This window comes from Oncorhynchus clarkii, chromosome 24, assembly GCF_045791955.1.
Source record: "Oncorhynchus clarkii lewisi isolate Uvic-CL-2024 chromosome 24, UVic_Ocla_1.0, whole genome shotgun sequence".
NCBI lineage: Eukaryota > Metazoa > Chordata > Actinopteri > Salmoniformes > Salmonidae > Oncorhynchus > Oncorhynchus clarkii.
The window spans coordinates 35732684-35758637 of NC_092170.1; the positions used below are offsets into that span (position 1 = coordinate 35732684).

Below are 25954 nucleotides of genomic sequence, written 5' to 3' on the forward strand. Positions count from 1 at the left end.
TAATGGGAGACAGAGGTAGGAAGACAGAGAGAAAAAGACAGAAAGAGAGAGATACAAGAGACTCATCAGACGATAGAGAGACTCCACTAAATAAGACTTAAGTGAGGTTGCAGGCAAGGACACAGGCCATGTTAGCCATGAGCAACAGGCTATATTAGCCATGAGCAACAGACCATATTAACCTACAACACTATAGCCATGAGCAACAGGCCATGTTAGCCATGAGCAACAGGCCATGTTAGCCATGAGAAACAGGCCATATTAACCTACAACACTATAGCCATGAGCAACAGGCCATGTTAGCCGTGAGCAACAGGCCATATTAGCCATGAGCAACAGGCCATATTAGCCATGAGCAACAGGCCATGATAGCCATGAGCAACAGGCCATATTAACCTACAACACTATAGCCATGAGCAACAGGCCATGTTAGCCATGAGCAACAGGCCATGTTAGCCATGAGCAACAGACCATATTAACCTACAACACTATAGCCATGAGCAACAGGCCATGTTAGCCATGAGCAACAGGCCATATTAACCTACAACACTATAGCCATGAGCAACAGGCCATGATAGCCATGAGCAACAGGCCATATTAGCCATGAGCAACAGGCCATATTAGCCATGAGCAACAGGCCATATTAGCCATGAGCAACAGGCCATATTAACCTACAACACTATAGCCATGAGCAACAGGCCATGATAGCCATGAGCAACAGGCCATATTAACCTACAACACTATAGCCATGAGCAACAGGCCATGATAGCCATGAGCAACAGGCCATATTAACCTACAACACTATAGCCATGAGCAACAGGCCCATGATAGCCATGAGCAACAGGCCATGATAGCCATGAGCAACAGGCCATGATAGCCATGAGCAACAGGCCATAACAGCCATGAGCAACAGGCCATGTTAGCCATGAGCAACAGGCCATGATAGCCATGAGCAACAGGCCATGATAGCCATGAGCAACAGGCCATGATAGCCATGAGAAACAGGCCATGATAGCCATGAGCAACAGGCCATGTTAGCCATGAGCAACAGGCCATGATAGCCATGAGCAAAAGGCCATAATAGCCTACAACACGATAGCCATGAGCAACAGGCCATATTAGCCTACAACACGATAACAATGAGCAACAGGCCATATTAGCCATGAGCAACAGGCAATATTAACCATGAGCAACAGGCCATATTAGCCATGAGCAACAGGCCATATTATTATTTTTTTTGAATTTTTACCCCTTTTTCTCCCCAATTTCGTGGTATCCAATTGTTGTAGTAGCTACTATCTTGTCTCATTGCTACAACTCCCGTACGGGCTCGGGAGAGACGAAGGCTGAATGTCATGCGTCCTCCGATACACAACCCAACCAGCCGTACTGCTTCTTAACACAGCGCGCATCCAACCCGGAAGCCAGCCGCACCAATGTGTCGGAGGATGGGGAACGTCGCTGCACAGCTATTTTAAAGCTCTCTCCAAAGATGTTCGATCAGGTTCAAGTCCGGGCTCTGGCTGGGCCACTCAAGGACATTTAGAGACTTGTCCCGAAGTCACTCCTGTGTTATCTTGGTTGTCTGCTTAGGGTCGTTGTCCTGTTGTAAGGTGAACCTTTGCCCCAGTCTGAGGTCCTGAGTGCTCTGGAGCCTGAGTGCTCCCTGCCGCTGAAAAACATCCACACGTCATGATGCTGCCACCACCATACTTCACCGTGGAGAAGGTGCCAGGTTTCCTCCAGACGTGATGCTGCCACCACCATACTTCACCGTGGAGATGGTGCCAGGTTTCCTCCAGACGTGATGCTGCCACCACCATACTTCACCGTGGAGATGGTGCCAGGTTTCCTCCAGACATGATGCTGCCACCACCATACTTCACCGTGGAGATGGTGCCAGGTTTCCTCCAGACATGATGCTGCCACCACCATACTTCACCGTGGAGATGGTGCCAGGTTTCCTCCAGACATGATGCTGCCACCACCATACTTCACCGTGGAGATGGTGCCAGGTTTCCTCCAGACGTGATGCTGCCACCACCATACTTCACCGTGGAGATGGTGCCAGGTTTCCTCCAGACATGATGCTGCCACCACCATACTTCACCATGGAGATGGTGCCAGGTTTCCTCCAGACATGATGCTGCCACCACCATACTTCACCATGGAGATGGTGCCAGGTTTCCTCCAGACGTGATGCTGCCACCACCATACTTCACCGTGGAGATGGTGCCAGGTTTCCTCCAGACATGATGCTGCCACCACCATACTTCACCGTGGAGATGGTGCCAGGTTTCCTCCAGACATGATGCTGCCATCACCATACTTCACCGTGGAGATGGTGCCAGGTTTCCTCCAGACATTATGCTGCCACCACCATACTTCATCGTGGAGATGGTGCCAGGTTTCCTCCAGACATTATGCTGCCACCACCATACTTCATCGTGGAGATGGTGCCAGGTTTCCTCCAGACATTATGCTGCCACCACCATACTTCACCGTGGAGATGGTGCCAGGTTTCCTCCAGACATTATGCTGCCACCACCATACTTCACCATGGAGATGGTGCCAGGTTTCCTCCAGACATGATGCTGCCACCACCATACTTCACCGTGGAGATGGTACCAGGTTTTCTACAGACGTGATGCTGCCACCACCATACTTCACTGTGGAGATGGTGCCAGGTTTCCTCCAGACGTGATGCTGCCACCACCATACTTCACCGTGGAGATGGTGCCAGGTTTCCTCCAAACATGATGCTGCCACCACCATACTTCACCGTGGAGATGGTGCCAGGTTTCCTCCAGACATGATGCTGCCACCACCATACTTCACCGTGGAGATGGTGCCAGGTTTCCTCCAGACGTGATGCTGCCACCACCATACTTCACTGTGGAGATGGTGCCAGGTTTCCTCCAGACGTGATGCTGCCACCACCATACTTCACCGTGGAGATGGTGCCAGGTTTCCTCCAGACATGATGCTGCCACCACCATACTTCACCGTGGAGATGGTGCCAAGTTTCCTCCAGACGTGATGCTGCCACCACCATACTTCACCGTGGAGATGGTGCCAGGTTTCCTCCAGACGGGACGTTGGCATTCAGGCCAAAGAGTTCAATGATGGTTTCATCAGACCTGAACATTTTGTTTCTCATGGTGAGAGTCTTTAAGTTCCTTTTGGCAAACTCCAAGCGGGCTGTCATGTGCCTTTCACTGAGGTGTGGCTTCCATCTGGACACTCTACCATAAAGGCATGATTGGTAGGGTGCTGCAGAGATGGTTGTCCTTCTGGAGCTCTGTCAGGGTGACCATTGTCACCTCCCTGACCAAGGCCCTTCTCCCCCAATTGCTCAGTTTGGCCGAGCGGCCAGCTCTAGGAAGAGTCTTGGGGGTTCCAAACTTCTTCCATTTAAGAATGATGGAGGCCACTGTGTTGTTGGGGACATTCAATGCTGCAGAAAGGTTTTGGTACCCTTCCCCAGATCTGTCCCTCGACACAATCCTGTCTCTCGACACAATCCTGTCTCTGCACTTTACAGACAATTCCTTCGACCTCATGGCTTGGTTTTTTGCTCTGACATGCACTATCAACTGTGGGACATTATATAGACGGGTGTGTACCTTTCCAAATAATTTACAATCAATTGAATTTACCACAGGTGGACTCCAATCAAGTTGTAGAAACATCTCAATGACTATCAATGGAAACAGGATGCACCTGAGCTCAATTTCGAGTCACAAAGCAAAGTCTGAATACTTGTGTAAATACGTTTTTAAAATAATTTTCTTTTTTTTTTTCATGCATTTACTTTAAAAAATAATTTAAAAAACTGTTCTCACTTTGTCATTATGGGGTATTGTGGATAGATTTCGGAGAAAACAATTATATTCAATCCATTTTAGAACAAGGCTGTAACGTAACAAAATATGGAAAAAGTCAAGAGGTCTGAATACTTTCTGAAGGTACTATACAACACTAGGCCTGAGAGGGAGAGTAGTCAATGTAGCCTACACTTGTGCATCAGATTTGTGTGTCTGAGCAATCTTGTGTGTAGTGTGTGTGTGTGCTCGTGCGTGGAGACTTTGTGAAGGAGACATAAGGGAAATGCAGATTTAGCTGGATTTAGGACGCTTAGCTGACTCGCTGACTTTTTTCTCCTCATCTTCCTCATCCCCTCGCTCGCTCTCTCCCTCATCCTCTCTAAGCCCACAAGACTGTCTCTGGGGATTAAAGCCACTGGTCGATCTCTCGCTCTCTGTGTGTCCGTCTCTCGCTCTCTCTGTCCGTCTGTCTGTCTCTTTCCCTCCCTCCCTCCCTCCCATCTCTCTCTCCCCATCTCTCTCCCTCCATCTCTTTCTCCCCCTCCCTCAGTCTCTCCCTTCCATCTCTCTCTCCCCCTCCCTCAGTCTCTCTCTCCCCCTCCCTCAGTCTCTCTCCCCCTCCCTCAGTCTCTCTCTCTCCCCCTCGATCACCCCTCCCCCCTCTCAAGATACACATGTCTGTGTATGCTTACGTCAGCTTTAGTTTGTGTCAGCATACGTGTGTCTAGAGAGAGAGAGAGAGAGATATATTATGCTTGTGTGTATATGTATATTGGTGTTATTGTCCTCTCCGATTAAACAAGCCCCAGGATTAATTAGGGTAATGAACTCAGGGCAGCTTTGGGGACTAAAGAGTTAAGATCTCAGCTTTGCAGAGGAAAGTGTGTGTTTCTACTCTCCGTGTCTCTGTCCCTCCCCAGGAACTGAAACAAGACAGATATAAAATGTTTGCATACTCTTCCTCTCACATAAATAAAACATTCACCCACCTGCCATGCACCGATATGCATCAGCAAGCAGACATTAGCTAACTAGTACACTTTTGCTAATGCTAGCCACAGAGAACAGGGGCTACGTGGATATCCCTTCAAATTAGTAGCTTCGGCTATTTCAGCCTCACCCGTTGCTGACAGGTGTATAAAATCGAACACACAGCCATTCAATCTCTATAGACAAACGTTGACAGTAGAATGGCCTTACTGAAGAGCTCAGTGACTTTCAACGTGGCAACGTCATAGGATGCCACCTTTCCAACGAGTCAGTTCGTCAAATTTCTGCCCTGTTAGAGCTGCCCTGGTCAACTGTACGTGCTGTTATTGTGAAGCAGAAACATCTAGGAGAAACAACGGCACAGAAGCGAAGTGGTAGGCCACACAAGCTCACAGAACGGGACAGCAGAGTGCTGAAGCGCATAAAAATCATCTGTCCTCGGTTGGAACACTCACTACCGAGTTCCAAACACACTCTGGAAGCAACATCAGCACAATTTACTGTTCATCAGGAGCTTTATGAAATGGGTTTCCATGGCCGAGCAGCTGCACACAAGCCTAAGATCACCATGCGCAATGCCAAGAGTCAGCTGGAGTGGTGTAAAGCTCATCGCCATTGGACTCTGGAGCAGTGGAAACACCTTCTGTGGAGGGATGAATCATGCTTCAACATCTGGCAGTCCGACGGGCAAATCTGGTGTTTGGCAGATACCAGGAGAACACTACCTGCCCAAATAAATAGTGCCAACTGTAAAGTTTGGTGGATGAGGAATAATGGTCTGGGGCTGTTTTTCATGGCTCCGGCTAGACCCCTTAGTTCCAGTGAAGATAAATCTTAACTCTACAGCATACAATGACATTCTAGAAGATTATGTGATTCCAACTCTGTGGCAACAGTTTATGGATGGCTCTTTCCTGTTTCACCATGACAATAGCCCCGTGCACAAAGTGAGGTGGACACAGAAATGGTTTGTTGAGATCGGTGTGGAAGAACTTGACTGGCCTGCACAGAGCCCTGATCTCAACCCCATCGAACACATTTGGGATGAATTGGATGAAATGTTTCAACATCTAGTGGAAAACCTTCCCAGAAGAGTGGAGGCTGTTATAGCAGCCAAAGGGGAGACCAACTCCTTATAAATGCCCATGATTTTGGATTGAGATGTTCGACGAGCAGGTGTCCACATACTTTTGCAGTACACATGTGAATACTGGCTGCAGGCAGAGCTAAGCAGACTCCTTAACAGTCTCCAGCATCCCTCTCACCAAACAGAGACTGAGGCAGAGTTACCATAAAATCTATTTCCCTAAACAAAAGCAACACCAGCAGTGCAGGGATGAGATCTTTCTCAAACAGTCTTGACTGCTGTGTGTTGTCATACATAATCAATGCCTTGTGTACACAGATAGGAGAGCTTGAGAGAGCAGGCAGGGGGTTGTGAAGCTGGGGGTGGGGGGCGTTACTGCTGTGTACTTTGAACACACAGTAGATTTGGATCTCATTGCTATTTCCTTCTGGGAACGACTTTATAAAGTGGAGAAAACTGCACTGGTTTCCCGTTATGACTTCCAGCTGTGGGAGGATCGAGACCGAAAGACAGAGGCAGAAACAGAGAAACAGAGAGAGAGAGAAACAGAGAGGTGAGAGAGAGAGAGCGAGAGAGAGACAAACAGAGAGGAGAGAGAGAGAGAGAGAGTGAGAGAGAGAGAGAGAGAGACAAACAGAGAGGAGAGAGAGAGAGAGAGACAAACAGAGAGGTGAGAGAGAGAGAGACAAACAGAGAGGTGAGAGAGAGAGAGACAAACAGAGAGGTGAGAGAGAGAGAGAGAGAGAGAGAGAGAGAGAGAGAGAGAGAGAGAGAGAGAGAGAGAGAGAGAGAGAGAGAAAGAGAGGTGAGAGAGAGAAAGACAGACAGACAGAAAGACAGAGAGAGGAGAGGAAGAGACACAGAAAGGAAGACAGACAGAGGAGAGGGAGAGAAACAGAAAGAAAGACAGACAGAAAGACAGAGAGAGGAGAAGGAGAGCAGCAGGAAATTCCTTCGTCAGATCCCAAATCTGTGTGTTCTTCCAATAAATAGAAATACTGGAATCCTCCTCCTCCTCCTCCTCCTCCTCCTCCTCCTCTCTGTGTGTGTAGTATGAAGTGTGTGTACCTCATGTCCTCCAGCAGGTCACATTCTGTTTGATGTTTGAGGTGCAGTCTGGTCATCTGCTCTAAGTGAGAATTCTTCAGCTCCTGAGTCACTTTTACCTGCAGGGAGGGACACAGTCACACTGTCAATCAATCAATCAATGATAGATTCAGCAATATGAAGTTACCATAAGTAACAGGGTGACTTCCCAACCACACACACACTATCAGCCATTGTCTCTTGGGGGAGAATTCCACTGACTATTCACTGGGGTTACGCAGTCAGAGATTCAGGACCATTCCAGACAAAACAACAACACAGAGCTTACACTCACTCACACACACACTGTCCTGTAGATTTCATGTAGCCTGCCTTTGAATATACAGAAGTATTGGCCCATGGAGGGGGAGTGGTCCATGGAGGGGGAGTGGTCCATGGAGGGGGGAGTGGTCCATGGAGGGGGAGTGGTCCATGTAGGGGGAGTGGTCCATGGAGGGGAGGCGGTCCATGGAGGGGCTTATCATGAATAGAGGGGGAGCGGTCCATGGAGGGGGAGCGGTCCATGGAGGGGGAATGGTCCATGGAGGGGGAATGGTCCATGGAGGGGTTAATCATGGATAGAGGGGGAGCGGTCCATGGAGGGGGAGCGGTCCATTGAGGGGGAGCGGTCCATGGAGGGGGAGCGGTCCATGGAGGGGCTTAGCGGTCCATGGAGGGGCTTATCGGTCCATGGAGGGGGAGCGGTCCATGGAGGGGGAATGGTCCATGGAGGGGGAATGGTCCATGGAGGGGTTAATCATGGATAGAGGGGGATTGGTCCATCGAGGGGGAGCGGTCCATGGAGGGGGAGTGCAAAGGAACTGAATAATAGTAAGAGATGCTATAGATGGAAGGAATGTAGAGTGGAAATCTACCAAAAAACTATTAGGCAACAACAAAATTAATTCCTTTTAGACAACTTCCTGGACAAAATGTTTAGTGAAGGTGTAAACCTGGCAGTAGAAAACCAAAACAGTATATTTGACTTCTCAGCATTCTTATGAAATTAAACAGCAAAAACATATACATGATCAAATACAAATCTTAGAAACAACTATTAAAGACGACCAGAACCCACTGGATTCTCCAATTACATTGAATTAAATACAGGACAAAGCAATCCAAAAAGGCTTGTGGTGTTGATGGTATCCTAAATGAAATGATAAAATATACAGACAACAAATTCCAATTTGCTATACTTCAACATCACCCCAATCCACAAAAGTGGAGACAAATATGACCCCAATAACTACCAGGGGATATGTGTTTATAGCAACCTTGGGAAAATCCTCTGCATTATCATTAACAGCAGACTCAAACATTTCCTCAGTTAAAACAATGTACTGCGCAAATGTCAAATTGGCTTTTTACCAAATTACCGTACGACAGACCACTTATTCACCCTGCACACCCTAATTGACAAAAATAAACCAAAGGCAAAGTTTTCTCATGCTTTGTTGATTTCAAAAAAGCTTTACTCAATATGGCGTGAGGGTCTGCTATACAAACTGATGGAAAGTTGTGTTGGGGGGAAAAACATACGACATTATAACATCCAGGTACACAAGCAACAAGCATGTGGTTAAAATTGGCAAAAAATACATACATTTCTTTCCACAGGGCCGTGGGGTGAGACAGGGATGCAGCATAAGCCCAACCCTCTTCAACATTTAAGTACCAGTCCAAAGTTTGGATACACCTACGCATTCAAGATTTTTCTTTATTTGTACTATTTTCAACGTTGTAGAATAATAGTGAAGACGTTACTATTAACCAAAAAAGTGTTAAACAAATCAAAATATATTTTTAAATTATTCAAAGTCGACACCCTTTGTATTGATGAAAGCTTTGCACACTTGTGGCATTCTGTCAACCAGCTTCATGAGGAATGCTTTTACAACATATACTGAGCACTTGTTGGCTGCTTTTCATTCACTCTGCGGTCCAACTAGGGTTGCACATTTTGGGGAATATTCAGAGGTGGAAACTTTCTGTGGGAATTAACAGGAATATGGGAATTAACAGAAATATATGCAAATTAATATTAATACCATTTAAATGTAGATGTTTTATTGCATTGGATATATTTACCATATCATGTGGAGACAAAAACGTTTACCTTATCATAAGTAGACATAATTGCAAATGATTAAATCCTTCCAATAGAAATGTAAAAAACTATTTAGTTACGAATTGAACTTTAAATTAGTTGACTCTTAACATGGGATGATTTCACTGAACAACAAAATAAAGGGAATATTGAATGATCCCCAATGATCCATCGCATCTCCCACAAACGTTTTCAACATACATCTGTAAAATGATAGTCTAGAAACTAAAGCTTTGGTTGTCTTCCTCTCAGGCTTCCATGTCTTCTCCCTGGACCTCCTCCATGTCCACTATTTGAACATCAGACTGAGGCCTCATCTTCACTGTCACTTTCCAACCTTATGACGACCCTCCCACTCTGTCTGCCGAATTCTCTCTCTTTGCTCTTGTAATCCTTAATGTCGGTGGGCGGAGCCGAGAGGGTCGTCAGCGAAATGAGACACACCTGGGCTTGGGTGTGTCCCAGGATAAATGCACCTCTTCCCCATTCATTGAGGAGACTCTCTCCATGCAGACACTGATAGATTTCGGTTGTGGCCGTTTTGTTTGTTTGTTTTGGCACCTTTCAACACCCATCATTATCACAATTATGCACCCAACCACTCACACCACTGATTACTGACTACACACACACACCATTGTATTTAGTTTACCTCAGTTAATAATTATATTTTGTTATTCCTTATCTCCACGTTGTCTCCCTTTTTGTTACGAACTTCGAGCCGGTTCGTGATAAACATCAGACTCTGAGGCCTCATCTTCACTGTCACACTCAACCTTGTTGAGGATGGCTCGTTGTCAGACTCAAAAAGCCTCACATTTTCCCGGATGGCAAAAAAATTTAAACCCTTGTATTGATCAGCCTGTTGCGTACGTTGGTGTGTGTGTTCCCAAACAAGAACCAGTTGCGCTCTGAGGCGGCCGATGTTGGTGGGATTTTGAGGATGATGGAGGCAACAGGGGAAAGAGCCTCAGATCCACAAAGTCCCTTCCACCAGGTGGCTGATGAGATAAGTTGGCACGACTGCCATATTGCATCTCCATCCCAAAGCCCTTGCTTGGAAGTGTACTTCGCCAGACTGCCAACAACCTTGCCCTCATCCAGGCCAAGGTGGTGAGACACGCCTTGCTGATCTCTGCACCAGACAGGATGCTCTTGCCAGCATACTTGGGGTTCAACATGTACGCTGCAGCGTGTATAGGCTTCAGGTAGAAGTCTTCACTCTGATGTATTTCAGAACTGCAGTTTCCTCTGCTTGGAGCAACAGTGAAGTGGGCAGGTAGGTACGGATTTCTTCTCTTACATCTGCAAGCAGAGTCTGAACATCAGACAGGATGACATGTCTCCCTCAATCTGTGCAATGGCTACAGTTATAGGTTTCAGAAGTTTCTGGCTGCTTACCACTCTCTCCCAAAATACATCATCCAGGAGGATCCTCTTGATGGGGCTGTCCATATCAGCAGACTGTGATATGGCCATATCTTGGAGAGACTCCTTCCCCTCCAGGAGACTGTCAAACATGATGACGACACCACCCCAATGGGTGTTGCTGGGCAGCTTCAATGTGGTGCTCTTATTCTTCTCACTTTGCTTGGTGAGGTAGATTGCTGCTATAACTTGATGACCCTTCACATACCTAACCGTTTCCTTGGCTCTCTTGTAGAGTGTATCCATTGTTTTCAGTGACATGATGTCCTTGAGGAGGAGATTCAATGCATGAGCAGCACAGCCAATGGGTGTGATGTGAGGGTAGGTCTCCTCCACTTTAGACCAAGCAGCCTTCATGTCCGCAGCATTGTCTGTCATCAGTGCAAATACCTTCTGTGGTCCAAGGTCATTGACTGCCTTCAGCTCATCTGCAATGTAGAGACCAGTGTGTCTATTGTCCCTTGTGTCTGTGCTCTTCTAGAATATTGGTTGAGGGGTGGAGATGATGTAGTTAATTATTCCTTGCCCATGAACATTCGACCACCCATCAGAGATGATTGCAATACAGTCTGCTTTCTCTATGATTTGCTTGACCTTCACTTGAACTCTGTTGAACTCTGCATCCAGCAAATGAGTAGATAAAGCATGTCTGGTTGGAGGGGTGTATGCTGGGCGAAGAACATTCAGAAATCTCTTCCAATACACATTGCCTGTGAGCAGAGGTGAACCAGTTGCATACACAGCTCGAGCAAGACACTTTTGTCAGAGGTTGCTTGTTGTGAGCGCTGAGGGAACTTCATGCACTTGGCCAGATGATTCTGCATCTTTGTTGCATTCTTCACATATGACTTGGCACAGTATTTCAAATGTACACAGCTTTCCTTTCCTACACTAGCTGCAGTGAAATGTCTCCACATATCAGATAGTTCCAGTGGAATTTTCCTGTGAAGATTAGAAAAGTATGAGTAAAAAAATGTACAGATAAGTAGTTAAGCAGTTAGATTAAACAACTCCTTTGTAAGATAAATGTTTTAAAATGAAACCTGTATGGAAACAGGTGAATTAACACTACCCATGTATGTCATATAAAATATATTCACCCCAACCAGAATTGTAATCAAAACTTACCAGAAAGCATGTAGTGCTTGGCTCAGACAGTGTAGTAGTGTGGGCTCAATAGCATCTCATTAGTGATCTTGAGAATCAGCCTTACATGTGATGGAAGAATGCACTGTGCACGTAGAGGATTACAATTCCATTGAATTGGGGATAGTATAACCAAAATATGCCACAAGACCTAGAATTGCCTTGTGTATCCCACTGAAAAAAGTTGACTGTTATAAGTGAACACTTGATGAATTTAAGCAAAACTCCCCAAATTCCAAGGTTTACCTTTCCCATGGAACATTTATAAAATTACGTAATTTTACCGAAAGGTTTCCGACCCTTTGTAACTCTAGGTCCAACTCATCCCAAACCATCCCAGTTGGGTTGAGGTCGGGTGATTGTGGAGGCCAGGTCATCTGATGCAGCACTCCATCACTCTCCTTCTTGGTCAAATAGCCCTTACACAGCCTGGAGGTGTGTTTTGGGTCATTGTCATATTGAAAAACTAATGGGAGTCCCACTAAGCACAAACCAGATGGGATGGCATATCGCTACAGAATGCTGTGGAAGCCATGCTGGTTAAGTGTGCCTTGAATTCTAAATAAAATCACAGACAGTGTCACCAGCAAAACACCGCCACACCTCCTCCTCCATGCTTTACGGTGGGAACCACATATGCAGAGATAATCCGTTCACCTACTCTGTGCCTCACAGAGACACGGCGGTTGGAACCCAAAATCTAACATATGGACTCATCAGACCAAAGGACATATTTCCAACAGTCTAATGTCCATTGCTCGTGTTTCTTGGCCCAAGCAAGTCTCTTCTTCTTATTGGTGTCCTTCAGTATTGGTTTCTTTGCAGCAATTCGACCATGAAGGCCTGATTCACGCAGTCTCCTCTGAACAGTTGATGTTGAGATGTGTCCGTTACATTTACTCTGAAGCATTTATTTGGGCTGCAATCTGAGGCTGGTAACTCTAATGAACTTACCCCCTACAGCAGAAGTAACTCTGGGTCTTCATTTCCTGTAGCAGTCCTCATGAGAGCCAGTTTCATGACAGCGCTTGATGGTTTTTTCCACCTGCACTTGAAGAAACTTTCAAAGTTCTTGACATCTTCTGGATTGACTGAACTCTTAATGTAATGATGGAGTGTCGTTTCTCTCTGCTGATTTGAGCTGTTCTTGTTAGAGGGTGACCGATTAAATCGGCATGGCCGGTTAATTAGGCCTATTTCAAGTTTTCATAACAATCGGTAATCTGCATTTTGGACGCCGATTCTGGTCGATTACATTACATTGCACTACACGAGGAGACTGCGTGGCAGGCTGACAACCTGTTACGCGAGTGCAGCAAGGAGCCAAGGTAAGTTGCTATCTAGCATTAAACTTATCTTATAAAAAACAATCAATCTTAATAATCACTAGTTAACCTCTCTAGGGTATGTGGGACGCTAGCGTCCCATCTGGCCAACATCCAGTGAGATTGCAGAGCGCCAAATTCAAATACAGAAATGCTCATTATAAAAATTCAGAAAACAAAACATATTTTACATAGGTTTAAAGATTAACTTCTTGTTAATCCAACCACGGTGTCAGATTTATAAAATGCTTTTTGGTGAAAGCATACCTAGCCCAGAACATACCTAGCCCAGAACATAGCCCAGTTGACAAATTATTACAAACATTAACCAGGCAAGCAGAAGCGTTACAAAACTCAGAAATAGAGATAAAATGAATACCTTACATTTGATGATCTTCATATGGAGGCACTCACAAGACATTCATTTACTCAATAAATCTTCCTTTTGTTGGATAAAGTCTCTTTATATCCAAAAACCTCGCGTAACCTGTTTACGCGTTTTCTTCAGTAATCCACAGGCTCAAACGCAGTCACAACAGGCAGACAAAAAAATCTAAATTGTATCCGTAAAGTTCATAGAAACATGTCAAACGATGTTTATATTCAATCCTCAGGTTGTTTTTAGCCTAAATGATCTATAATATTTAAACCGGACAATAACGTCGTCAATATAAAAGGTAAACAAGAAATACACTCCTCGGGGTTGCACATAAAAAAAGCTCTGTGACACGTCAGCGCCCACTCATTCAGACTGGTCTTACTTCCTCATTTATAAGAAACAATTTCTAAAGACTGTTGACATCTAGTGGAAGGCATAGGAACTGCAAATTGAGTCCTAAGTCAATGGATACTGTAATGGCATTGAATAGAAAACTACAAAACCAAAAAAGAAAAAAAACTTACTGTTTTGGGGTCATTTTTCTCCATTAAAATAACATCAAATTAGGGCCTCCCGGGTGGCGCAGTGGTCTAAGGCACAGCATCGCAGTGCCACCAGAGACTCTGGGTTCGAGCCCAGGCTCCTTCGCAGCCGGCAGCGACCGGGAGGTCCATGGGGCGACGCACAATTGGCCTAGCGTCGTCCGGGTTAACGAGGGTTTGGCCGGTAGGGATATCCTTGTCTCATCGCGCTGTGTTAAGAAGCCGTGCAACTTGGTTGGGTTGTGTTTCGGAGGACACATGACTCGCGACCTTCGTCTTTCCCGAGCCCGTAGTACGGGAGTTGTAGCAATGAATTGGATACCACGAAATTGGGGAGAAAAGGGGGTAAAAATTATTATAATAATAAAATTGATCAGAAATGCAGTGTAGACGTTGTAAATGACTACTGTAGCTGGAAACGGCAGATTTGTTATGGAATATAGGCGTACAGAGGCCCATTATCAGCAACCGTCACTCCTGTGTTCCAAGTTTATCATTTTAAAAGGCTAATTGATCATTAGAAAACCCCTTTGCAATTATGTAGATATTCCATTGTTTTTTTGTTTTTTTAATCAGCCGTTTCCAGCTACAATAGTCATTTACAATTATTTCTGATCTATTTGATGTTATTTTAATGGACAAAATGTTTGCTTTTCTTTCAAAAACAAGGACGTTTCTAAGTGACCGCAAAGCTTTTGAACAGTAGTGTACATCTTCACTATTACTCTACAATGTAGTACCAAAGAAAATAAAAACCCTTGAATAAGTAGGTGTGGCCAAACCTTTAACTGGTACTGTATATCAACGAATCGGCGAGGGCACTAGAACATTCTGCAGCACCCGGCCTCACCCTGCTAGAATCTGAAGTCAAATGTCTACAGTTTTCTGATGATCTGGTGCTTCTGTCCCCAACCAAGGAGGGCCTACAGCAGCACCTAGATCTTCTGCACAGATTCTGACAGACCTGGGCCCCGACAGACCTGGGCCCTGACAGACCTGGGCCCTGACAGACCTGGGCCCTGACAGACCTGGGCCCTGACAGTAAATCTCAGTAAGACAAAGATAATGGTGATCCAAAAAAGGTCCAGTCACCAGGACCACAAATACAAATTCCATCTCGACACCGTTGCCCTGATCACACAAAACAATATACATACCTTGGCCTAAACATCAGCGCCACAGGTAACTTCCACAAAGCTGTGAACAATCTGAGAGACAAGGCAATAAGGGCATTCTACGCCATCAAAAGGAACATACAATTCAACATACCAATTAGAATACTTGAATCAATCAGTTATAGAACCCATTTCCCTTCAGGGTTGTGAGGTCTGGGGTCCACTCATAAACTAACAATTCACAAAATGGGACGAACACCAAATTTAAACAGCATGCAGAATTCTGCAAAAAGTCCCAAACCTTCCATAACAAAGCCATCACCTAAAGACATGAACCTGGAGACAGTCCCCTAAATAAGTTGGTCCTGAGGCTCTGTTCACAAACACAAACAGACCACACAGAGCCCCAGGACAGCAACACAATTAGACCCAAACAAAAAGATCATTCCTTGACACATGGGAAAGAATTAACAAAAAAACAGAGAAAACTAGAATGCTATTTGGCCCTAAACAGAGAGTACACAGTGGCAGAATACCTGACCACTGTGACTGACCCAAACTTAAGGAAAGCTTTGACTATGTACAGACTCAGTGAGCATAGCCTTGCTATTGAGAAAGGCCGCCGTAGGCAGACATGGCTCTCAAGAGAAGACAGGCTATGTGCTCACTGCCCACAAAATGAGGTGGAAACTGAGCTGCACTTCCTAACCTCCTGCCAAACGTATGACCATATTAGATACACATATTTCCCTCAGATTACACAGACCCACAAAGAATTTGAAAGCAAACCCAATTTTGATAAACTCCCATATCTACTGGGTGAAATTCCACAGTGTGCCATCACAGCAGCAAGATTTGTGACCTGTTGCTACAAGAAAAAAGGGCAACCAGTGAAGAACAAACACCATTAGAAATACAACCCATTTTTATATTGATTCATTTTCCCTTTTGTACTTTAACTATTTGCACACAATATTACATTTGAAATGTCTTTATTCTTTTGGAACTTTTGTGAGAGTAGTGTTCACTGTTAATTGTTTATTTCACTTTTGTTTATTATCTATTTTACTTGCTTTGGCAATGTAAAACATGTTTCCCATGCCAATAAAGCCCCTCAAATTCAATTGAGTGGTGTATGGAGGGGTTTATCAGGGTTATAGAGAGGGAGTGGTGTATGGAGGGGTTTATCAGGGTTAGAGAGGGAGTGGTGTATGGAGGGGTTTATCAGGGTTAGAGAGGGAGTGGTGTATGGAGGGGTTTATCAGGGATAAAGAGGGAGTGGTGTATGGAGGGGTTTATCAGGGTTAGAGAGGGAGTGGTGTATGGAGGGGTTTATCAGGGATAGAGAGGGAGTGGTGTATGGAGGGGTTTATCAGGGTTAGAGAGGGAGTGGTGTATGGAGGGGTTTATCAGGGATAGAGAGGGAGTGGTGTATGGAGGGGTTTATCAGGGTTAGAGAGGGAGTGGTGTATGGAGGGGTTTATCAGGGTTATAGAGAGGGAGTGGTGTATGGAGGGGTTTATCAGGGATAGAGAGGGAGTGGTGTATGGAGGGGTTTATCAGGGATAGAGAGGGAGTGGTGTATGGAGGGGTTTATCAGGGATAGAGAGGGAGTGGTGTATGGAGGGGTTTATCAGGGATAGAGAGGGAGTGGTGTATGGAGGGGTTTATCAGGGTTAGAGAGGGAGTGGTGTATGGAGGGGTTTATCAGGGTTAGAGAGGGAGTGGTGTATGGAGGGGTTTATCAGGGTTAGAGAGGGAGTGGTGTATGGAGGGGTTTATCAGGGATAGAGAGGGAGTGGTGTATGGAGGGGTTTATCAGGGTTAGAGAGGGAGTGGTGTATGGAGGGGTTTATCAGGGTTATAGAGAGGGAGTGGTGTATGGAGGGGTTTATCAGGGATAGAGAGGGAGTGGTGTATGGAGGGGTTTATCAGGGATAGAGAGGGAGTGGTGTATGGAGGGGTTTATCAGGGATAGAGAAGGAGTGGTGTATGGAGGGGTTTATCAGGGATAGAGAGGGAGTGGTGTATGGAGGGGTTTATCAGGGTTAGAGAGGGAGTGGTGTATGGAGGGGTTTATCAGGGTTAGAGAGGGAGTGGTGTATGGAGGGGTTTATCAGGGTTAGAGAGGGAGTGGTGTATGGAGGGGTTTATCAGGGATAGAGAGGGAGTGGTGTATGGAGGGGTTTATCAGGGTTAGAGAGGGAGGGGTTTATCAGGGGTAAGTGACTTCACTCCATCCCTCCTTTCATCAGTCACATACAAGAACACAGAAAAAAAGGACAGAGGGAGGAGAGAGAATGAGAGAAGACACAGAGACTGAGAGTGAGGGAAGAGCGAGAGAAGAGCGAGAGAGTGAGGGAAGAGCGAGAGAGCGAGGGAAGAGCGAGAGAGTGAGGGCGAGGAGAAACAGGAAAGATAAAGGAGGGAGAAAGAGATAGAGAATGGGGAGGTAGAGGGGAGATGTACTCTCTATCCCACCCATAAAGGGGAGGACATGATGTGACATGTTCAGTCTGCCCACAACGAGCAGCAACAGCACCAGGGAATAACCAGTAATTAAGTGAAAACTGGGCTCAGGTACTGCAAGTCGGTAACTGGTTCTCATACACCTATTCTGGAATAACTAAGAGCATGAAAGAGAAACACAGACTATTTCACACATGGTAAATGGCAGTCAGAAAGAGACAAAGGGACACTACACTTTGTTACAGTATATTCTACATTGTACCAGAGAGTTGTCACAAAACACAAACACACACAAAGGGAAGACAGTAGACAATGGCCCATGGATTACTGCAGTATCCTCTTGTATTAGCTACCGACAGAGGTCATGTCGTTGAATATTATCGGTGATGGAAACTAAGGTTCGAGACCGGATGACTACCGGTCTCTATGGAATGGAAATTAAATGCGCGGTGTTTTATGCGTGTTTTGTGTGGGCTGTCGGTAATAACTAGACAGCTGTGATGAGCTACCCTGAATAAGACACGGTGCTGTTTGTATAGCAAACAGCGTCATTACAGTAACCCTTCCGTGACTGACCACAGCGGAACATTCCTTCTCCTCCAGCTGACTGAACGGCGCAAGCAAAATGCCAGTTAGCTAGATAGGTTTTGTCCAAAATACACTAAAAGACAATGCAAGGCTGTGCTAAAAACAGCTAATGGAACAGCGTTGTGGAGCCCCTTCCTATCTTCTGGTCAGCTATGTTTTACGGGGCAGAACACGCGGACATTACTCCAGCCCAGATGAAGTCATCCGAGCTGTCAGAAACATGATTTTCCTGTTTTATACTTCATCACTGTACCTAAAATTTGTTTCGAAACATTATCATAACTAGCTATGTCCCACTACAGATGATATGCCTATAGCTATGCCTTTGTGGAAGCCTGTTATCTAACCGCGTGGGTTAACGGGATAGACAACAGCAAGTCATCAAGTAGTGTGTCAACAAGGTTGCTCGTTAGCTCAACAAAACGTTTCAGAGATTTGAACAACTAAAAACTATAGAAAAGGGAACAAACTGCAACAGAAAGATAATGAAGTGTACAGTACTTGTTCAGCCACCTTAGCGATGTAGTAACATTAGTTATAACAAGTTGTTGGGCTTGTGGTTAGTTACCAGATAGCGGTTCTTCAACACCACAACCAGAACTAACTAGCTGACCAAACAGCTCGTAGTGACTAGTTGGCTAGGCACCCTAACATAACTACAACCAGGGGACTAGGCACCCTAACATAACTACAACCAGGGGGCTAGGCACCCTAACATAACTACAACCAGGGGGCTAGGCACCCTAACATAACTACAACCAGGTGGCTAGGCACCCTAACATAACTACAACCAGGTGGCTAGGCACCCTAACATAACTACAACCAGGGGGCTAGGCACCCTAACATAACTACAACCAGGTGGCTAGGCACCCTAACATAACTACAACCAGGGGGCTAGGTACCCTAACATAACTACAACCAGGGGGCTAGGTACCCTAACATGACTACAACCAGGTGGCTAGGTACCCTAACATAACTACAACCAGGGGGCTAGGCACCCTAACACTAACATAACTACAACCAGGTGGCTAGGCACCCTAACATAACTACAACCAGGTGGCTAGGCACCCTAACATAACTACAACCAGGTGGCTAGGCACCCTAACATAACTACAACCAGGTGGCTAGGTACCCTAACATAACTACAACCAGGTGGCTAGGCACCCTAACACTAACATAACTACAACCAGGTGGCTAGGCACCCTAACATAACTACAACCAGGTGGCTAGGCACCCTAACATAACTACAACCAGGTGGCTAGGCACCCTAACATAACTACAACCAGGTGGCTAGGCACCCTAACATAACTACAACCAGGTGGCTAGGCACCCTAACATAACTACAACCAGGGGGCTAGGCACCCTAACATAACTACAACCAGGGGGCTAGGCACCCTAACATAACTACAACCAGGTGGCTAGGCACCCTAACATAACTACAACCAGGTGGCTAGGCACCCTAACATAACTACAACCAGGTGGCTAGGCACCCTAACATAACTACAACCAGGGGGCTAGGCACCCTAACATAACTACAACCAGGTGGCTAGGCACCCTAACATAACTACAACCAGGGGGCTAGGTACCCTAACATAACTACAACCAGGTGGCTAGGTACCCTAACATAACTACAACCAGGGGGCTAGGCACCCTAACACTAACATAACTACAACCAGGTGGCTAGGCACCCTAACACTAACATAACTACAACCAGGTGGCTAGGCACCCTAACATAACTACAACCAGGTGGCTAGGCACCCTAACATAACTACAACCAGGTGGCTAGGCACCCTAACATAACTACAACCAGGTGGCTAGGCACCCTAACATAACTACAACCAGATGGCTAGGCACCCTAACATAACTACAACCAGGTGTCTAGGCACCCTAACACTAACATAACTACAACCAGGTGGCTAGGCACCCTAACACTAACATAACTACAACCAGGTGACTAGGCACCCTAACATAACTACAACCAGGTGGCTAGGCACCCTAACATAACTACAACCAGGGGGCTAGGCACCCTAACATAACTACAACCAGGTGGCTAGGCACCCTAACACAACTACAACCAGGGGGCTAGGCACGCTAACATAACTACAACCAGGGGGCTAGGCACCCTAACACTAACATAACTACAACCAGGGGGCTAGGCACCCTAACATAACTACAACCAGGGGGCTAGGCACCCTAACATAACTACAACCAGGGGGCTAGGCACCCTAACATAACTACAACCAGGGGGCTAGGTACCCTAACATAACTACAACCAGGGGGCTAGGCACCCTAACATAACTACAACCAGGTGGCTAGGCACCCTAACATAACTACAACCAGGGGGCTAGGCACCCTAACATAACTACAACCAGGGGGCTAGGCACCCTAACATAACATAACTACAACCAGGGGGCTAGGCACCCTAACATAACTACAACCAGGGGGCTAGGTACCCTAACATAACTACAACCAGGGGGCTAGGCACCCTAACATAACTACAACCAGGTGGCTAGGTAACCTAACATAACTACAACCAGGTGGCTAGGCACCCTAACATAACTACAACCAGGTGGCTAGGCACCCTAACATAACTACAACCAGGTGGCTAGGCACCCTAACATAACTACAACCAGGTGGCTAGGCACCCTAACATAACTACAACCAGGTGGCTAGGCACCCTAACATAACTACAACCAGGTGGCTAAGCACCCTAACATAACTACAACCAGGGGGCTAGGCACCCTAACACTAACATAACTACAACCAGGGGGCTAGGCACCCTAACATAACTACAACCAGGGGGCTAGGCACCCTAACATAACTACAACCAGGGGGCTAGGTAACCTAACATAACTACAACCAGGGGGCTAGGTACCCTAACATAACTACAACCAGGGGGCTTGGCATCCTAACATAACTACAACCAGGTGGCTAGGCACCCTAACATAACTACAACCAGGTGGCTAGGCACCCTAACATAACTACAACCAGGGGGCTAGGTACCCTAACATAACTACAACCAGGGGGCTAGGTACCCTAACATAACTACAACCAGGGGGCTTGGCATCCTAACATAACTACAACCAGGTGGCTAGGCACCCTAACATAACTACAACCAGGTGGCTAGGCACCCTAACATAACTACAACCAGGGGGCTAGGTACCCTAACATAACTACAACCAGGGGGCTAGGCACCCTAACACTAACATAACTACAACCAGGGGGCTAGGCACCCTAACATAACTACAACCAGGGGGCTAGGTACCCTAACATAACTACAACCAGGGGGCTTGGCATCCTAACATAACTACAACCAGGTGGCTAGGCACCCTAACATAACTACAACCAGGGGGCTAGGTACCCTAACATAACTACAACCAGGGGGCTAGGCACCCTAACACTAACATAACTACAACCAGGGGGCTAGGTACCCTAACATAACTACAACCAGGGGGCTAGGTACCCTAACATAACTACAACCAGGGGGCTTGGCATCCTAACATAACTACAACCAGGTGGCTAGGCACCCTAACATAACTACAACCAGGTGGCTAGGCACCCTAACATAACTACAACCAGGGGGCTAGGTACCCTAACATAACTACAACCAGGGGGCTAGGCACCCTAACATAACTACAACCAGGGGGCTAGGTACCCTAACATAACTACAACCAGGGGGCTTGGCATCCTAACATAACTACAACCAGGTGGCTAGGCACCCTAACATAACTACAACCAGGGGGCTAGGTACCCTAACATAACTACAACCAGGGGGCTAGGCACCCTAACACTAACATAACTACAACCAGGGGGCTAGGCACCCTAACACTAACATAACTACAACCAGGTGGCTAGGCACCCTAACACTAACATAACTACAACCAGGGGGCTAGGCACCCTAACATAACTACAACCAGGGGGCTAGGTACCCTAACATAACTACAACCAGGGGGCTAGGCACCCTAACACTAACATAACTACAACCAGGGGGCTAGGCACCCTAACACAACTACAACCAGGTGGCTAGGCACCCTAACACTAACATAACTACAACCAGGGGGCTAGGCACCCTAACATAACTACAACCAGGGGGCTAGGCACCCTAACATAACTACAACCAGGGGGCTTGGCATCCTAACATAACTACAACCAGGGGGCTAGGTACCCTAACATAACTACAACCAGGGGGCTAGGCACCCTAACACTAACATAACTACAACCAGGGGGCTAGGCACCCTAACATAACTACAACCAGGGGGCTTGGCATCCTAACATAACTACAACCAGGGGGCTAGGTACCCTAACATAACTACAACCAGGGGGCTAGGCACCCTAACATAACTACAACCAGGGGGCTAGGTACCCTAACATAACTACAACCAGGGGGCTAGGCACCCTAACACTAACATAACTACAACCAGGGGGCTAGGTACCCTAACATAACTACAACCAGGGGGCTAGGCACCCTAACATAACTACAACCAGGGGGCTAGGCACCCTAACATAACTACAACCAGGTGGCTAGGTACCCTAACATAACTACAACCAGGTGGCTAGGCACCCTAACATAACTACAACCAGGGGGCTAGGCACCCTAACATAACTACAACCAGGGGGCTAGGTACCCTAACATAACTACAACCAGGTGGCTAGGCACCCTAACATAACTACAACCAGGGGGCTAGGCACCCTAACATAACTACAACCAGGGGGCTAGGTACCCTAACATAACTACAACCAGGGGGCTAGGCACCCTAACACTAACATAACTACAACCAGGGGGCTAGGCACCCTAACACTAACATAACTACAACCAGGTGGCTAGGCACCCTAACATAACTACAACCAGGGGGCTAGGCACCCTAACACTAACATAACTACAACCAGGTGGCTAGGTACCCTAACATAACTACAACCAGGTGGCTAGGCACCCTAACATAACTACAACCAGGGGGCTAGGCACCCTAACATAACTACAACCAGGTGGCTAGGCACCCTAACATAACTACAACCAGGGGGCTAGGCACCCTAACATAACTACAACCAGGGGGCTTGGCATCCTAACATAACTACAACCAGGGGGCTAGGTACCCTAACATAACTACAACCAGGTGGCTAGGCACCCTAACATAACTACAACCAGGGGGCTAGGCACCCTAACATAACTACAACCAGGGGGCTAGGCACCCTAACATAACTACAACCAGGGGGCTAGGTACCCTAACATAACTACAACCAGGGGGCTAGGCACCCTAACATAACTACAACCAGGTGGCTAGGTACCCTAACATAACTACAACCAGGGGGCTAGGTACCCTAACATAACTACAACCAGGGGGCTAGGTACCCTAACATAACTACAACCAGGGGGCTAGGTACCCTAACATAACTACAACCAGGGGGCTAGGTACCCTAACATAACTACAACCAGGTGGCTAGGCACCCTAACATAACTACAACCAGGGGGCTAGGCACCCTAACATAACTACAACCAGGTGGCTAGGCACCCTAACATAACTACAACCAGGGGGCTAGGCACCCTAACCCTAACATAACTACAACCAGGTGGCTAGGTACCCTAACATAACTACAACCAGGTGGCTAGGTACCCTAACATAACTACAACCAGGGGGCTAGGTACCCTAACATAACTACAACCAGGGGGCTAGGTACCCTAACATGACTACAACCAGGTGGCTAGGTACCCTAACATAACTACAACCAGGTGGCTAGGCACCCTAACATAACTACAACCAGGGGGCTAGGCACCCTAACATAACTACAACCAGGTGGCTAGGCACCCTAACATAACTACAACCAGGGGGCTAGGCACCCTAACCCTAACATAACTACAACCAGGTGGCTAGGTACCCTAACATAACTACAACCAGGTGGCTAGGTACCCTAACATAACTACAACCAGGGGGCTAGGTACCCTAACATAACTACAACCAGGGGGCTAGGCACCCTAACATAACTACAACCAGGTGGCTAGGCACCCTAACATAACTACAACCAGGGGGCTAGGTACCCTAACATAACTACAACCAGGTGGCTAGGTACCCTAACATAACTACAACCAGGGGGCTAGGTACCCTAACATAACTACAACCAGGGGGCTAGGTACCCTAACATAACTACAACCAGGGGGCTAGGTACCCTAACATAACTACAACCAGGTGTCTAGGCACCCTAACATAACTACAACCAGGTGGCTAGGTACCCTAACATAACTACAACCAGGTGGCTAGGTACCCTAACACTAACATAACTACAACCAGGGGGCTAGGCACCCTAACATAACTACAACCAGGGGGCTAGGCACCCTAACATAACTACAACCAGGGTTGAAATTGACAGTCGAATACAAAATAGCTACAATATGTGCAACTCACATAGCTAATAATAGCAAGCTAGCTAAGTAGCTAACCTTAACGTTACATATAAACGTTATTAGCAAGTCAACATCCCACTGATAGCTGGCTAACTAGCAACAATGTAACATAAATAATTTAGATGCCTAGATAGCACAGGGTTGGAGAGAAACAACGTTAGCTAGCCCAGTAAAACTCACCTTTCTCGGCGGGGGCTGCATGTTGAAGCATTGACATGAATGGTGTATTCCTTAAGAAATAGCTATGTTTATTCCAAACAAATCCAATGGATGAGGGGGTGGTGGATAATTCCTTCGAACCCCCAAGAAGGAGGGAAATGTGGAGAAAAAGCAGTCAGATTTGGACTCTGGCGGACATGTTAGAATGAAAAGCGAACGCAGGCTAAACCAACTCTACACTAGCCGACCTTAGGAGAACACTGCGGGGTCCAGAGACAGACGGGGACTGTGAAATCAATGGAGGCCAGAGGTGTTGATGTTTCCCCACGAAATTAGACACAACTGCGCCTTCCTGTGGTGATGGAAGGTAAAGACAAATCCAAACAGGGCCAGAAACGATCCTATCTGAATTTTCTACATAGCTTCTATAACAGTCCTTTCTTGTTTTAAACCACTAGCAACACAATTTGAATAGGAATCTCGTGTAAATATGAACTCAACAAAAAATAAATTAATGGTTGATTTACGTGAAACGAAAAGCCCCTTCGTCGTGACAATACGCCGTTGCTGCTTCGCAAGGAGACTGGCTGCGTCTCTGGACCTGCATAGCAACAAGAACGTGTAGTCGATCGAGGAAACATCGATTGCACGCAGAACGATCAGATCTGCCAGACAGTTAAAAGCAAGCTAGCCAATCCCAGATATATAGATTTTCGCCCTTCAGGAATTTACGCATTTTATTTCAGTCCAAGTTTAACACACACGCACGCACGCAAGCACGTACACACACACACACACACGTCTGACTTTACTTGTGAGGACTTTTTGGGAAACAATTAATTCGCATTAAAAATCCTACTTTCCCTTACCCCTAACCTGAAACCCTAACCCTAATTCTAATCCTAACCCAAATTTTAACCTTAACCCTAAACTTCTCAGCCTAAAATAGCCTTTTTACAAGTGAGGATCAGAAAAATCTCCTCATCTCATAATTTTAGTTGGTTTACTATTCTTGTGAGGACTTTTGTTACTGACAAGTATAGTAAAAATGTGTACGCACACGCACACGCACACGCACAGTTGAGATTGTTTGAGGTCCGTGTAATGGGTTGGCACCTGTGTTGAACACTGATGTGAAAGATACAGTTCAGTTCAGTGGACAGCAACATGAATGGTCAATTTCCTAGATCTCTCTCAATTCAAATTACATTTAAGAGCTTTATTGGCATGGGAAACATATGTTTACATTCTCAAAGCAAGTGAAATAGATTTTAAACAAAAGAGGTATAAAGAATAAAAAATTAACAGT

At 46.2% G+C, this 25954-nt stretch overlaps 1 protein-coding gene across 2 annotated transcripts in view; it reads right to left on the reverse strand.

Moving 5' to 3' along the window:
• The window catches only part of LOC139382931 (F-BAR and double SH3 domains protein 2-like), a 120879-nt gene extending 95970 nt beyond the window's left edge, over nt 1-24909 (reverse strand). For both annotated transcript variants that reach the window (XM_071127206.1, XM_071127205.1), the window contains exons 1-2: nt 24667-24909; nt 6973-7070 (exon numbers count right to left, since the gene is read on the reverse strand). In XM_071127206.1, coding sequence (XP_070983307.1) covers nt 6973-7070; nt 24667-24687 — 119 coding nt within the window. In that variant the 5' untranslated portion in view covers nt 24688-24909. The remainder of the gene's footprint in view (nt 1-6972; nt 7071-24666) is intronic.
• Between the last annotated feature and the right edge of the window lie 1045 nt (nt 24910-25954).